General features: G+C 53.6%; 3 protein-coding genes across 3 annotated transcripts; 1 reads left to right on the top strand and 2 right to left on the bottom strand.

Annotated features, from left to right (window-relative positions):
- Window positions 1–2: 2 nt before the first annotated feature.
- On the bottom strand, window positions 3–6,713 carry P153DRAFT_423639 (DS-domain-containing protein). The gene is made up of 4 exons (XM_033672441.1): window positions 6,193–6,713; window positions 5,220–6,056; window positions 3,863–4,282; window positions 3–3,814 (listed from the first exon to the last, which is right to left on the bottom strand). Exons 1-4 carry the CDS (start codon window positions 6,409–6,411, stop codon window positions 110–112), a joined length of 5,181 nt encoding a protein of 1,726 aa, XP_033522800.1. The 5' UTR covers window positions 6,412–6,713; the 3' UTR covers window positions 3–109.
- A 1,072-nt stretch (window positions 6,714–7,785) lies between these two features.
- On the top strand, window positions 7,786–14,679 carry P153DRAFT_397486 (uncharacterized protein; the record flags this gene model as incomplete). Its single annotated transcript, XM_033671564.1, has 1 exon — window positions 7,786–14,679. One exon carries the CDS (start codon window positions 7,786–7,788, stop codon window positions 14,677–14,679), a length of 6,894 nt encoding a protein of 2,297 aa, XP_033522799.1.
- Window positions 14,680–15,225: 546 nt separating this feature from the next.
- On the bottom strand, window positions 15,226–15,699 carry P153DRAFT_357764 (uncharacterized protein; the record flags this gene model as incomplete). Its single annotated transcript, XM_033666754.1, has 2 exons — window positions 15,226–15,365; window positions 15,426–15,699. 2 exons carry the CDS (start codon window positions 15,697–15,699, stop codon window positions 15,226–15,228), a joined length of 414 nt encoding a protein of 137 aa, XP_033522798.1.
- Window positions 15,700–16,006: the final 307 nt, after the last annotated feature.

Here is a 16,006-nt window from a genome sequence, read left to right as displayed (position 1 = left end):
TCACCCCTTCTGTCGAAATCCACCAGGTATAATCCATTCTCTCTTCTTCTTCATCTTCACCTTCGTCTTGACGTCCGTCCAATCTCACCGACGGTAGACATTACTTACCTTACGCCACATAGTAAAGCTTCATAGCACTCAGCACCCTCTTCCTGCACACCGGGCAATTCTGCACCTCCCTAGCACACGGCAGACACGCCACCACATGCCCGCAATCATAAAACGCCGCATCCGCCGCATCTTCCCAGCAGATACGGCAAAGCCTCTCAGCCTCCTGAGCGTTCTTCCAATGCGTGACGCCCTCGCCGAACTTCTTGTCATTCTTCCATCCGCCTACATACGTGTTGCCCGTCGCGGCTTCGACAAAGGTGCCGGAGCCGTGTTGCTGGTTGTCCACCCAGTCGCCGTCATATGTGTCTCCGTTTTGGAACGTGTACAGGCCGTGGCCGTGGCGCTGACTGAGGCGGAACGAGCCTTCGTAGGTAGCGCCGCTGTGGTAGATGCGGTAGCCGTGCCCATGGCGGTGGCCGTTCTTCATCTCACCCTTGTAGTACTGTGAGGAGAAGTAGTCGTACGTGAAGTGCCCATTCATCTTCCAAGGGAAGTTACGAGCAGAAGCGCGGAACGTAAGCAGGGGTTGAGGATCAGCAAACGCGGCGCGAGCAGCCAGAGCGCTGCGTTGATCGGGTGTCTGCGGCAAAGCTACGATGATGATGGCAGTATTGTGAAGGTCCACTTGCGCGAACGTGCGTCGGTGCTTAACTGACCGCGTGGTGCAAAGCTCTTCTTCCTCCCAGATCTCGAGCTTCTTCTTGTCCTCCGAGGACATACCAAGAAGATCCACAACAGTATCGTCCACTCTTGCAGATTTAAGAACGACGTGCGAGCCACGTGATTCCAGAATCTGCTTCTCTGGATTGAAGAACTTCAAGAAGAAGTATATCTCATCTGCTGGAGGCTCAGGTCTTGGGGTGCATTCTGGCGGGGGTGGTGGTTGTGCAGGCTCATCTGGAAGACTCGTAATCGGCGGCGGCGGAGGTGGCGGTAGATCGTCTTGCGTACCACTCATCTCCGTGTCACCAAGTGCTGGAATGACTACATCCACGGTTGGAGGATCGGGCATGGAAGCTGTTTCCACTTCAACCATGGCGGTGTCGCCGTTCCCCGTATTGACGGGCAGAGTAGGAGTTACGCCATTAGGTATTTGTGGCTCAAGCTGTATCACTGGCGGTTCATCGGGCTCGCTCATAGGTGTGTCTTCTGACAGTGGTAGTACTTCTGTTGGTGGCGTGACTTCAGCTTCGGCAACGCTTCTGTCTGCTCGAGCTTCATCTGGCGATGTCGAGACCTGAGGCTCTTCAACACTCTCCAGTACCTTCTCTTCTTCCTTGGGTAGTTCAGGAAGTTTGTCAAAGTCGATGACGTGCGCCCAGATGCGACGACAGGAAACCGGTGACTGCTGTAGATTCCATTCTTTCTCGTTCTTGTAGCAATCGTAGCTGCCGCTCGAGAACTCAATCTTCCCAGTGCCTAGGATGTTGGGTCGGCCGAAAGATCCTCCTGTAGGATCCAGGAACCAGAACTTCACTTGCCGTGGATCCTTGATGTCCTGCAGTACTGTTGTAAGTTTCTCGCGAATTTCCTTGCAGCCATCGTTGCTTTTTAGTTGTACCATAGTCATCAGCCCCGAGTTGTTTGTTTCCCACTTTGAGTCATATGCGTTGAAGATGCCCGGACCTTCATGTTCTGCGAAGACTCGAGAGTCAATTACCTGGTAGTCGTGCACTTGTATTGGCTCCGTACTCTTTTTCTCTGTTGGCTTGTCCTCTTTGTCAGTATTAGATGCTGGCTCTTCAATAGGCGGTGGTGGCAATGTCGGCATTGGGGGCATTGGTGGCGGTGCACTGGCTGCTTTTGTCTTCTCCATTTCAGCCAGTATCCTCTTGGGGACATCCCATGACTCGGAGCCAGTGTCTGCAGTGAACGCAGACTGCGCTATATCATCACGTATATACATGACGATATATGCCACTGGATCATTACCAACGATTCGCTCAGTGCCGGCTTTGCCTTCGTGAGCATCAATAGCTTGCCGCTTTGTCAGACACTTCACTTGGTTTTCATCCTTGCTATCTGAGTAGCTGTACCACTTAGTGCCAGGGCCTTCAGGTCGAAGAATGGGCTGGTAGACGTATGACTGCAGGGTCTGCTTATGGACCACAAGCCCGTATAAAGTATACTGAGTGCCACCAACTGTGATGTGATCATCTAAAGTAACCTTGTTCATTACTTTGACGTACGACCGAGTCTTCACATCAAAGTCCTGACGGTCCAGTTCAATGGTCAATAGTTGCGGAAGACTCTGTCCAGGAAGCGTAAAGTCTGCTGATGTGTTCACAGCCTCCTGTGTGCTTTTGACGCTGACAGCAGGTACTCGGTAGGTAGGCACTCCAGAAGAGTAGTCTCGTTTTGGTCCGAAAAGAGCTTGGAAGATGGGAGCTTGAGGTGTGTCGTGCAGTTCCTGCTCCAATTTGGATTTCAGAATTTCCCATATTTCCACAACATCGAGTTTGTCAAGGCGATCATGAATACCGTACCACTCCAGCGCATCTATAACGTCATCCAAAGTAACTGCGCCAGCGCCAGGTTCAACTTGCGTACGAAGCATGTACAGAACCTTTTGCAGAGCATGGAGGAGCGGCTTGGGATGAGCAAAAGGTTCATCTTGTGGGTCGGGCGCGTTAGTGTTGTATAGCAGATTTCGGAATGGTTTGAATAGCATCCACGACGCAACCGCAGAAATCACATTACCGCCAGGCGCACTAGCGTCTTCGCCGAGCATCAGTGATTGCAACCCCGTCATTGCAAAGCTGTCCCACGGATTGTCTCGACTGGGGTGTTCCCACAAGCAGTGTGTCTCATCTTCGACGATTCGAATATAGCCAGTAAACGCGAGTTTGTCATCGCGGAGAAGGGCTTGTCGCTGACCTCGCATGCGATGCGGGATGTCATAATATGGCCCATGATATCTCGTCCATCCCCAATCAGGCGATCCATTACAGAATCGATGCAGCGCTGTCCTGGAATAATTGACGCGAGGCTCGGAAGGGTTGTACAAAACGACTGATACCTGGGCCGCTACGCAATTTCGTTTCGGAATTGTCTTCGACCCTAGAATTGGCAATGGCGTATGCTGAGGGTCTGTTGGAGGAGCTGGCGATGCGGTCTCTACTGATATGTGTTCATTGATAACCATCTCCTCGTGTTGTTTCGAGTCTTTTCTCGAATTTTCCGCAGCAGCCCTCTCACTCCTCTCGTCATCTTTCTTGCTATCTTTGTCTTTGTCTTTAGCACTCAGACACTCCAGGTACACACTAAGATAGTCCGAATCATTGCCTTTGGGGTAGAACTTAATCTGCCATTGGTGCCCGCCAACGGTTACTGGTTCTGACTTCATAACGATTTCGCGATTAGGTTTCTCGCGTGTTCCGTTGTAGGCGTCAATGGCCCACTCGATACGCCCAGTTTCACCGGCAGTGTATTCTGGCTCCTCCAAGGGCAGAAATGCCTTGCTCTCCCAATATTCATGGTCGAGAGCGCTGTGCTCGGACGACGACTCGATCTCCTCGAGCTCTACTTCGTCTGGCGAGGATTTATCTTCTTGTATCGGGTGCCATGGCTGAAGACCATCATCCTCGTCATCAGATGATTCGGAGTCAGACCGTATAGGTTCAACGGGCGGCGGGGGAGGTGGAGGTTGTAGGTTGGAATCGATAGGAGGGGCATCTATCGAAGGAGCATTTTCTGTCTGTGTCTGTATCTCGTCAGCAGCTGAGACTCAAAAAGACTGTCTCTGACTTACCGCATCATCTGTGAGAGCCGCTGGGAGAACTTGTTCGTTGCCACTTGGCTCGTCCTGAGCAGCTTCAGTTGACGCTGGCGAAGTCGGGGTGATAGCAGACGCTCCGAGAGCATTAGTTGAGCTGTTTGGTGGCAGTAGGTCTTGGTCGATGTCTGGTGTCGTGTCCATGGCGTCCTCGTCTACGGATGCGACTTGGACTGCGATGTCGTTGCTTGTATTGCAGTTTCCAGCATAGATGGTGTTCACCGCCTCATGCCCGCTTACCAAACTTTCTCCGTCCTGCATGTCTGCATCGTCCCGATTATGCGATTGCCCAACAGGCGCTAGTGCGTTTGTGGAGATGCTTGTGCTCATGTCGACGTGTGGTGGTGGCGGTGGAGGTGAGGTGGGCACACGCGCGTGGTGTATGTGGTTTGGCGACTGTGGGGGACTCGAGAAGGATGGAGACGAGGCTGGCTGGCTAAAGAGCAGCGGCTGTTCGATACTGACACTCATTGCTGAGTTGTGGAAAGAGAGCGCATGTAAATGTGGAAAGAGGTAGTTGATAGAGCCGAGATACAGGATCTGGCAAAGTGGAAAGTGAAAGAAGTACAAACAGCTCAATTAGTGAGACGGGAAATGCAGGAGACTGCAGGTTGGACAGCTGCTGTTATCGCGGAGCTCAATGCCGGTGAGCTTCAAACGGAGTTGCAGTAGGTATTGATGTCATGAGATTAGATACAAGATACCGTAAAGCTTGAGTACAATATCAAAGAGTCCAGTCGAGGGGGAAATCAGCTCGTTCACGGGCGTGGCTTATTTAAGGCTTGAGCTTTGGACGTTGTCGCCTAATGTTGGCGGCTCGATGAATGAGGCGACAAGCTAGGCTCCATCCCCGCAGTAAAGCTATTCCCCATCTTGCATGAGGGTCGAACATCCGAAGCGAACTGCGCCCTCCTCATCGGCATAAGCCCTTTCACAGCCTTTGACTATGCCGTATGCCGTCGTTTGACTCACTGTTCCAGGCTGCAACACCACGGATGGTCAACTAGGTCATCGCTAGTTGCTGTCGATTACTTAACGACACCAGGCTGAAAGACGCTAGTTGCGGAAAGTGGATCTCATCGCCCACCCTGCATGCATCCCGCACCGACAACGTCGCTCATCGCAACACGTCACGCATGCTGCCATCAGAAGAGTAGAATGGAGAGGTTGGACTCACATACGATTACGAGAGTCAACGTGGTCTTTGCCGAACCTCCTCAAATCGACTATACAGACTAACACGAGCAGGCGAGAGTACACAAGTGTGCATATTACAGTTTTTGATTATTTTGTTGGCAAATCACTTGATTCGTCAGCTTTCTGTCTGCGAGACCCTTGCGAATGTCGCAGCTACAATGAGTGGAAACACTACGGTGGCTTCTGCATACACCTTGACGCTATCGCCATCGAGCTTGATCTTGCCCCAGCTGACCGCCTCATCTGGCCGTGCTCCTGCGTCGCTTCCGTCGAACTCCTGCCCCGTATTGATATACACGGCGCTCTCGGCTCCGTTGCGCATCAAATTGGCATTGGCAATATGGTGCTTGACGATTCCTCCTCCCAAAACGATCATTCCAGTTCTCTTCGCTCGCACCGCAATAGTGTTGATTTTCCGAATATCCTCCACAATGTCGACTCGCAACTGCTCTGGCGATGACTTGAATGTGTGAAAATACAGCATATCGCCGAGACTCCCATCTGTCAGCGCTGGGCAGAACACTGGGATATCGTGCTTCCACGCCCAGTAGTAGACGGATCGCTCGTCGTTGATCTCCTTACCAAGACGATGGATGACTTTGCTTGGAGTCCAATGGATTGGCTCATCCGTCTTCTTGCTAGCTTCTTGCTCTTCTAGCATGGCGTCGAGTATGGGCACGACCCAGTCTTCGAAGGCGCAGTAGTTGCTGTTTGGTACAACGAGGTTGCCTATGCGATTCATCCCCTTAGCACGCAGCCCGGCACCCGGCGTAGAGAAAGAACCCAGATAGGTTGGCGCAAGACACTTGATAAAGTCCTCTTCGACTCCGCCAGCAGTCGTGACAATAGCAGATACATGTTTGTGTTGGACTAGGTATCGTAACGTCTCGCGCAGGCCAGAAGATATCAGATTCGAAGTATATCCAAGAAAGACGGTAGTTCCAACGTCCGTTTCAGGGTCTCGCCATGCACGCTGTGACCTGTCAGCAAAACATGAGCGTGGACGTCACGTTACTTTTTACGGCTAGATTGTTTCGCTTTGAGGAGTGCGTTTGGATTGGGTGCTTCCACAACGCGCACACCACGAATTATAGGCGAGAGAAACTCACCATGTCGTTGATAATACGCACTGCCTCTCCAACTGACGTCGCCTGGAATCCCATGTTCGCATACCCGCCTATAAGTTCCTCCACGGTGATACTGCGCTTCGCATACTGGTTGAAGTCGATGCCGTGTACCTCTCTGGAGCCCTCGGGCACAGGCTCAGACGGCTTGAGCACCGCATCGGTGGCATCGGACGGCGCTGAAGTCTTGTCTGCGGTCGACATGACATACACTACACAACAAAGGGCGGGCACGAGCTGGTGTTGATTTTCGAGGGTGGAAATAGGCGTGTACAACTGTGTTTTGTGCTCGCTAGCCGCGTCTTTCGTGCATATTGAAGGTTTTTGAAGCACGCCCCCACTCGCATCCCTGCTAGTATCGCGCGCCGATCAATACGGGCGCTCCTTCCGTCTCGTCTCTGGTGCAGACGTCACCAGCCGTTGCACAAAAGCCGGAGGCTGGATAGGCTATGCGAGCGTCTATCCAAACGATGTGTTCGGCGGCTCTGCACGGAGAGCCATGACGGCTGCCTGGTGCGTTCGCGGACGACGCCTCCTGTCCGGTGGAGTGTGGGGCGGAGGCTGGACGCGGCGAAATCTGACACAGCCTTGGAGATGGTTTTAAAGCGGGTGACTACATAAGACCCGTATCGAGTGCCAATCTTCAATTGAGCGTCCAATGAGCGACGTGCTAGTGCCCGTCGACGGAACCTTCTAACCGCTTGCGTGGAACAGGGGCCGTTGCTGGAAGGCCGGCTCATGACAAAAAGAGGACCTTGCGTAGACCCGCCGTGGGCAACTCGTTCTCGTGTCGTTCCAACTCCTTGTCATCACACACACGCTCACTCTCCTGCCGAGAGCACAATGCCATCGACGTGCTTCAGCTCGCAGCCCGGCTGATCTGTCGCCTCTACGCCCGATTTTCTACCCAAGCAGCATCTCCTCTCAGCCCGCTAGGACTCTCCGCCTCGAAGAAACAAAACGCCACGTTTCTCCAGGCTTCCGATCGTCGTCTTCAGCTTCAGCGCGTCATTTGAACGCCATTACTATTTCACCTCGTGTCTGGACAGCTTCCTGCAGCATTTTGGCGCGATTTCCGACGCCAGATGAGCGTTGGGCGTGAAAGGAACAGCACCAGATCGAATCTCAGCCCCAGTGCCGAGCCTGCCTGCACTCTGGTTCCACATCGTGAACAACCCCGGCTCTCACCGCACGGGCTTTATTCCACGCTAGACGCTAGTGTCTATCAAGCCTGGTCAGTGCACCTCAAAACACCACCACCGCATCATCAACATCGACATCAGCCCCCACGCCACCGTGGAAGAGGTTAGGACAGAGAGACGGTGCAACTGGCGATTCAAAACACATCTTCGAGGACGCCTTGTCTCTGTTGCGGTCTTAGCGATTTCACCGATACGTTGCTTCGATCAACCATCAATAACTTTGTTATAGCAGTCTTGTTGCATCTCCCTATCAGATTCCGGATACCGCTGTCGCTGTTTCGCGCTTCAAGTTTTCTGGCACATGATCGACGGGTCTATGCTGTGCTGACAATCCGGCAAGGTGTCTGATATCCATTCTGGACTAGGAGATACTACCATGTCCGCCTCTCGCTACCCAGACAACAACAGCAACAGTAGCAACAACAATAACAACAGATACGGACGCGACAGATCGCCTGCGTATCGCGACCGACGACCGTCCAACTTTGGTGGTGTGTACCCTCCACGGGGTAACGAGCCCAACAGAGCAAACCCTGAGCCTGGCGTGTTTCCACCCAGAGACACTCCCAGAGGTCCCAAGTCCTTGGCTGATACACCACGTGGTCCAGCGCCAGCACCATTAGCAAACGTACCTTCTGGACGAGGGAGAGGATTCCCAGGTCGGGGTGAGCCCACTCCTCTGCGGGAGGCCCCGCCGCTGAGTAGTGGGACTCTCCCATCGCTCAACACCCACAATTCTTGGAGAGCCGACCGACCTGATCGCGACCATCGTGAGCGGGATTTTGATCGAAGGGAGAGGCGGCCTAGTCCTCCACGACGATCACCTATTCGAGATTCGCGAGATCCGCGCGATCAGAGAGAATTTTTACCGCGCGATCTAGACGTCAATCGTGCACGACGAAATTCTCGCGAAGGTCCTCCGTCTGCAGGGTCTACGTTTTCAGACGCTCCCACTCTTGGCGCTGGGTCGTCATATCGTGGGAGTGGGATAGGGCGGGGTCGAGGTGGTAGCCATTTTGGGGGACGCGGCAGAAACTTCCACAACGATGACAGAGATCGACATCATGAAGTCCGTGACCGCATCCCAGATCGATCCTATCGCCCACGCAGCCGTTCACCTCCGATACGTCGAGAACGAGATCCTCGAGATGAGCGAGATTTCGACAGAAGAGATCGTGATGATCGGAGGTTTGTGCCAAGAGAGTATGATTCTTATATAGGACCCGCTGGTGCAGCCAAACCAGGTTTGAGAGCTCTGGATACGCACCGTGGTCCGGGACCTTCTGACTTGCGACACATTCCAGGAACACCTACTGGACCGACGCCTCATTCTGCGCACCATGTGTCTCCAGCGGACCGGCTAGGACCCCAGGTGGATTCTTATTCCCGCCGCTCTTCTGTTGCCATGGAACCTTCGAGTGCTAAAGATTCCCGTCGGGACCCCGGCAAGGATGATCTTTTGCTGGCCAGCCGCGCAGAAGCATCGAGAGAAAGGTATGCGCCACGCGCTTCGTCTCCGCCCGCTTCCATTCCGGCATTCGGTGGATCCAATGTCTGGAGAAACCCAAATACTACAATTGATAGCAAACCAAGCACGGCCATTGCACCACCGCCAAAGCCAGTTCAAGCTGCTCCTCCAGCCCCGGTCGCGCCAGCCACACCTGTCGTGGCACCCGCTAATACCGCACCAACCATCCCTACAGCGCCAAAAGCGAGCATATCTGCAGGTCTGTCCCCTGCCCCGCCTACCGGACCCAAGGCGGACCGAATACCTGATCGTCCTTCGTCTGATCGTCCCCTAGGGGATGTGTCATACCAAGGGAACAGGCCGGCAACTTCTGGACCTCCACGTATGGAACCTCCTCCCAATCTACCTCCTTTTGTTACATCTTCTCCAAACCCTCCCCCAGGCGCTGATGTTCCAGGACCAGATAAACTGGCGCCCAAGGCACCGGCTCTACATTCCGCTCCACGGCATGTACAAGCACAATCTCTTGCGCCTCCTCCACCTTCAACTTTCTCAGCTCCATCAGGTCCGTCGGCTCCTTCGGTTCCACCAGCTCTGGCAAAGTCTCCTCCCCTAGGGCCAGCGCCCAAACCACGCATACCACCTTCAGCTCCACAGGCAGTACTTCGGGCAAACGTATCGCCATCTTTTTCACGAATGCCTCACCCTCCATTCGCTCCAAGAGATACTTCTCCGAGTGTAATGCCTCCGACTCTTGGGCCTCGTAGCGGCAGCGGTGGTGCTTCCTCGATGCACACTTCACCTAAGACATTGCCATCTAACATTCCCACTGGCCCCAAGGCTGACAGAGCACCAGTGGCACCTCGAGCGCCTCCAATGTATCCGCCGTCGGACAGGCCTAGTTTCACAGCTCCTAGAGCGCCTATGGGAGAACGTCAAAAAAGCATGCAATGGCTAAGGCCAGGTCTCGTACCCAACCGAAATACCGTCCTGAGCAAGCGGGAGTTTCCTTACGAAGATCGTGAACGAGCCTTTGGTACTGCTCCCAAGGCCCCAAGGCTCGAGAACAGCGTTTCCGTTTCACAATCGCAGCGCACCCATCAAGCTAAATCAGAGTCTCCGACGTTTTCGCGAACATCTACCGAATCAGAAAAGCCTCGAGGGCGAGCCGCATCTGCAGAACGTCACAAGGCGCCAACACCGAACCCTACTTCGATCGAAATGAGACGTCACTCCGATGTTTTTATGCCAGATGCATCTCCGCGCCCAGTTCAGCCGCCTGCATCAGCTGCGTCATCTGTCCCAGAGGCGTTGCAGGACTCGGACGACGACCTCGACCTCGACGAAGATGATTTCGCAGAATCTGAAACGAAATATAATCGAGAAAGGTCACTTCTTGAAGCTAGGAGGGTGGATCTGAGTGCACCCCATCTTCGCGCGACGAGCCCTTTGCAAGAAATCATATTGTTGTCATGCTTGACTGCTGATCATCTACCTCGAGAGGAGCCTGAACCACATCCTGCTGTCCAAACACAACCTCTGTCTCAGGCTCAAGAAGTTTCTCCATCCTCCCCTGGACAGCCTGATTTGGAGAAGGCAACTGCAGAGCTTCCAACGCCAAGAGCAGAAGAGTCATGCGAGGAGGATGTTGTCATGGAAGTGAAGGAAGAGAACGAAGACAGAGAGGTCAAAGGAGAGAGGTCGATTGCACCGGCGACGGTAGCATTACGATTACGGCGTGAGCGCTCTACAGAGCTAGAGGAGATGCCAGACGTGAGAACTCTGCCCTATCTAGGCTCAGGGCCACCAACACCGTTGTCCGACATAGAACAAGATCGACCAGACATCTCCGACACGGTTCTGCTTGCTATTCGTGACAGGTTGCGAAAAAGCTTGGAGCCGGAACTGGATACGGAGCAAACTTTGAGACAATACGCTGCAGCATACAAACAGTGGCGACTTTCCATTCATCCTTGGGATGAAGAGCGTGAGCAGGATGAGCAGGAGAGACAGCCATCAGCGGAGCCTGGACTGAAAGCAACGACGCCAGATGTTCAAAGCGCTGCTTTGGCTGGCCTTCTAGACGCACAGTCAGCGCCAACAGGCCGTAGAGGTCACTCCAGTCGATGGGCAACGGAACTGGACTTTGAACAGGTTCTAAAGGAGTCTCTGAAGACTGCTGAAGAGGAGAGAATGGGGAAAAGAGAGCAGGAACCAAAGCGAGCTATGGCTGACCCAGAAAAAGAAGCATTCCTCCCGCGGGAACTCACTGTGTCCGAAGCGCGACGGCGGCAATTTATAGACACCAACTTCCAGCGGGAACCTGGTTCAGGAATTTTCGCGTTTCACTACGAACCACCGGAGGACGACTTCACGCCGGAGGAGCATCGCGTTATGGTTCACAACTACAAAGATCAATACGCGAAGAAGTGGGGCAAGTTGGCGGAGATTCTGTACAAAGAGGTCGGGACAGAGCGGACGTATAAGGATTGCATCAACCACTACTACGCTACAAAATGGGGCAAGGAGTACAAAGGTAAACTCAAAGGAAGACGAGGGGGGGCTAGGAAGAGAGGTGGAGCAACCGGTCGTGGCCGCGGAGCCATTGCTAATATGGATCGGCCTGAAGCCTCCGGAGAAGACGGACTACCTTTGGCTCTCACAGAGTCGGGACGACCCAAACGCTCCGCAGCCCCAACTTTTGGTGGTATGGAGATTGAATTCGACACATCCGTTACTGTACATACTCCAGGACGACCTCGTCGCCCGACAGATGCTGACGGAGCACAGGAGAAAGCTAGCAGGCGTGGCAAGGTCAAAGAGAAAGTCGGCCGCAAGGCAAAGAACTTACTTCCGGCGGCTGTTCCTGCAGGATCACCTGTGAAGATCGATCGGAAGGAGAAGGCATTTGGAGTCAAAATGGAGGACGAGTATGGCAAACGACCGCTGGATGAAATGCCGATGCCTGTTCACACCGGTTTCATCGAGGATCCAATGTTGCTCTCCGGTGATCCGCTGGCCCTGTCGGGGTTCGTCCCTGGCATGATGGAGCGACCTAAGACGCAGGCCACTGCGAGACCTGGTCCAAGTAGCTACTGGTCAGTCTCTGAACTACAAGATTTCGATAAGTATGTTGAGCACTTTGGTACTGACTGGTTGGCGATCGCAAATCACATGGGCACGAAGACGCACACGATGATTAAAAATCAATACTTGCGTCATGTTGAGAGTGGGAAGGCGGAGCTCGAGCAAAAAGCTCAAGAAGCTGATCGGAAAAGAGAGAGGGGCGACAATCTGGGACCTCCGCCAATGCCCACACCTGCGCCCAAAAGACGGTATGAGAGTACGCAGCCACCGCTTCCTCGTAACCTCGCGCCTACACCTGAGTTGCACAACTCTCCCCTCTCAAACCCACTTTCGCTACCAAAGCTCTCGCCTCCGCATTCTACTTCTTCTGCGAGATTCTCAGCCATTGCTCAAGCCCCTATCCCAAGCAAGGCTCTTGTAGCTGCTCACGGAAACCCTTCCTTGGTAGACACAAGCCTCTCATCTGTGCCTTCAATGGTACAACAACAGTCACCTCCACCTCCACCCCCGCGGAGTCAGCCACAGCATCGTCACCAACATACATTGTCTCAGCACAAGCCACACCCACCTGGACCTCGCGCTGGCTACTTTTCGGATGACCTGCCTCCTCGTATGGAAAGCCGACCTCCCTCACAATCATCATCCATCAACAACTCGCATCGGCCCCTACAGCATCACATGCAAACCCAAAGCCGTACACAGGAGCAGCATCAACCACCGATATTCCGTACGATGAGTCACCAAGAGCGAGAGAATCGAGTAAGGTCTGAGCTACAACAAGAACAAGAAGCGCAACAACGGTATCAGCAGCAGCAGCATCACGCTCGGCGCATATCTCAAGAGATGCACCACCACAGGCCGTTCCCTCCAAGTGGCCCCACACCACTTATGGCTCCGGTACGTTCGAATTCGAGTTCGAATGTGAAGTCTCCAGAACATCGATCACTGTCATACTCACACTCACGCCACATTTCACAGTCTCAAGAGATGGGCCCTCAAGTACACGGCACACATCCCGGGGCACAGCAATTCCCGTTGCGCTCTGCAATCTTGACCCCACCTGTGAAAGAAGAGTCAAGGCATCCTCCGGTATCCGCGCCCCCGCAAGTGCAACCACCGCATCTGTTACCATCCCAGCATCAACTTCATCCGCAGTTCGGTCAATCTCCGATGCAAAACACACCACCGCCTCCTGCGCCGAAGCCTGCGGCAGAAGCAAGAAAGTCCAACTTGATGTCACTGCTCAATGATCCAGAGCCCGAAGAGCCGCGGCGCAAGAAACCCAATGACCAAGGCCCTCCATCGCATAGCACGACTCCCCAGCAACAGATGCCAATTGCCCCTCCGCCGGTTGCACAATCGCTTCCTCCGCGACGTGACCCCTATGCAGATTCTGTCACTACCCAGCCTCCTTACAATCGGTCTTCTTACGTGCAACAAACTTCCTTGCCTTCTGCAGCACCTAACCGGTTGGTAGATTTGGGCAATGACCAGACATCGGGGAGCAGACCGGGCATACGAGAGACTTGGCAGCAACGGCAACAGTTCCTTCCGACTCAAAGCCAGACACAGCAGCAAGCATCGGTTTCCTCTTCGCACTCAGGGATGGCCCAATCTCATTTCGGTGACCCAAGATCGTTCGCCAACCATCGTGCGGTCTTTGCTCCGCTCAACGCTCGACACAATCCATCGCCACCTCCGAGCGCGCCTCTCAGCGCGTACAGCAACTCACCTCATTTACACTCACGGACACCGAGCTTAAGTGGTCAGTCTATGCAATCATCACGCCACGGCCCTCCCAGCGCGAGTTCGGCACAGCATCCTCAGGCGACACCCGGTTCCACATCTCAAATCCTGCAACCAAATCCATATGCCCAGGTCGATCCACCTGGGAGTAGTGCACCACCTGCTGGCCCCATGGGCATGCGTCCTAGCCCTCATCTTCACACGACTCATGTGGCACAGCAGAGAGATGTCTCCAGTAGGAATGAGCACTCGCAGATGCAAAATGCGAATCTCTCTTACTCTAACCCTCAGACACCGAAGGAAGCTCCCGCTAAGCCGATGCGTATTCCGAACAGCATGGCCGAATCCTATCGTCCTCGTGATCTTCGAGAAGCTCTTCACGATTACGAATCTCGGAACTCGGATCGGGACACGAGTCGCGAGCTATCCCAGAAAACTGACTTCCTCCTCCGTGAACAAATGTCAAACCAACAACTTCGCTCCAACGGTCCGCCGCCAATGCACGACGAGCTGCGGTATCAGCCACCGCAACAAGACCGCGGATTGTTCGCGCAGCGCTCACATACGCCCCTGTCTAGATCTGAACATGGACAGCCGCCACCTCTGCAACACCCCCCGCACTCTTCGCTAGGGACCAACAATCACACCATCTACGGTCAGCGTCCTTCGGAAGAGCCGTCGCACCGCTTCAGTCAGCCCCTTCATCGCGATCGAGGCATCGCAGATCGTATACGTGAAGAGCAGCAACAACAACACCGGGAAGAATACATGAGGAGGGAGGAAATGCGCGAGCGTGAAATGCGCGAACGTGAGCGCGATGCTCATTTCCGCGAAAGCATGATGAGAAGGGATCCGAGGGCGCAGCCGCCTGGGTCGGGTCCTGGACCTGGGCCTGATACTAGACCGCCCGCAGGGCCGATGGACTGGTCGACTTCTGCGAGACATCCGCAAGATCGATGGCAAAGGTAGATGTTGACGCGATTTGGACTTTGGTCGAACTTTTTGCAGACTGTTGGGTCATCGCATGGCGTTTCGGGGTCTTCTGGTTGATGTATTTGGAGCGTACGATAGCTCGTTGTCTGGTGGGATTTCGAATGTTGTAGTGTTCGTTGGAGACTATTCCGAGCAGAGTTTTTACCGCACCATGCCGCTGCGTACTTCTCTTTTGTTATTATACCTGTATTTCTGCATGATGCCAAGCGAATGAAAGCAATTTTCTGTATAAGTGTGTAGAATAGCTGTCGTTGCAATCCAAAACATCTGAACTGTATTTTAAGATCAACATTTGTGGTACCAGTGTGGTAACGGCTAATTATCCTTGTATACAATTAGCCGTTGCCATGCTGCACGGCAATATTTAACGTGGAGGAGTAGTCTTTTGTCTAACACACAGCAGGTATCTCATTGCTGCGCTTTTTGAAAAGAGTACTGTAACAAATAACATTCCGCCACCTGACCAAATCCTCTCCTCCATTCATAATCCACTTCCCAATCGCATGTCAGAGGACAATGCTTTCAAGCAACAGCAGTAGTAGCCTCAACGGTCGCACTACCCGAGCTCGAGCGTCCAGTAGACCCAAGTGTCAAGGTCAAAGGCGCACTGCCAGAAACCGTAGTCACCTCATCGAGCTGCACAGTCTGCGTAAGAGTAATGACTAGCAAACCCAAATCAGCACACATGGTATCCACACTACCAGAGCACAAAGATGACTTACCATCGTCTTCGTAGGTGTAGCTGAACGACTCGTTATCGCAGCTCTCGCTCGCAGACGGGCTAGCAGCCGGGTTGAACACAGATGTGCAGGTGCTGGTGATACCCTCGGCGATGTTGTCGTTGGTGTAGGTCGCAGACACGGTGGTCGATTTATAGCCGTTTGCGTAGCCGGCTCGCGTCACTGAGACGTCCCAGGAGCCGGTTGTAGAACGGGGGATGGCGGCGGCGAGGGTTGTAGCACTGAGGCTGAGGAGAGCGGCGAGAGTGAACTGCATGTTGATGGTTTTGGGCTAGGTTGTTGGTTTGGCTGGGTAAAGCGAATGTAGTGTAGTAGTGAGTTGGGTAGCTGGAGTGATGGCGGATGATACTGTTATTTGCTAACAAAGCGCGACGGGAGAATTATATACGTCTGTAGTAAGTAGGTACTAGGGCATGGAGGTGAACGTTATGTCAAGGTATCCACATCAATATGGAGATCGATGCGATCATGGAGTACGCTATCCCATGCCATGCCATGCCATGCTAGGATCCCGGGTAGGTCAGAACTCATTCGTATTGCGATACCTAGTGTACAACGCATGC

The sequence above is a fragment of the Dothidotthia symphoricarpi genome, assembly GCF_010015815.1.
Source record: "Dothidotthia symphoricarpi CBS 119687 unplaced genomic scaffold P153scaffold_12, whole genome shotgun sequence".
Lineage (NCBI taxonomy): Eukaryota > Fungi > Ascomycota > Dothideomycetes > Pleosporales > Dothidotthiaceae > Dothidotthia > Dothidotthia symphoricarpi.
The sequence above is the reverse complement of the archived record's forward strand: the minus strand, read 5'-3'. Positions and strand labels throughout refer to the sequence as shown.

What these genes read in the sequence shown, in the direction of transcription:
- P153DRAFT_423639 (XM_033672441.1), bottom strand. Translation starts at nt 6,411, where the DNA reads ATGTCGACCGCAGACAAGACTTCAGCGCCGTCCGATGCCACCGATGCG. An exon ending in TAGCTGCGACATTCGCAAGG is followed by an intron (nt 4,283 to 5,219) that starts GTCTCGCAGACA and finishes AGTCCCCCACAG; the next exon opens with TCGCCAAACCACATACACCA. An exon ending in CGGCTCTCACAGATGATGCG is followed by an intron (nt 3,815 to 3,862) that starts GTAAGTCAGAGA and finishes GACGAGATACAG; the next exon opens with ACACAGACAGAAAATGCTCC.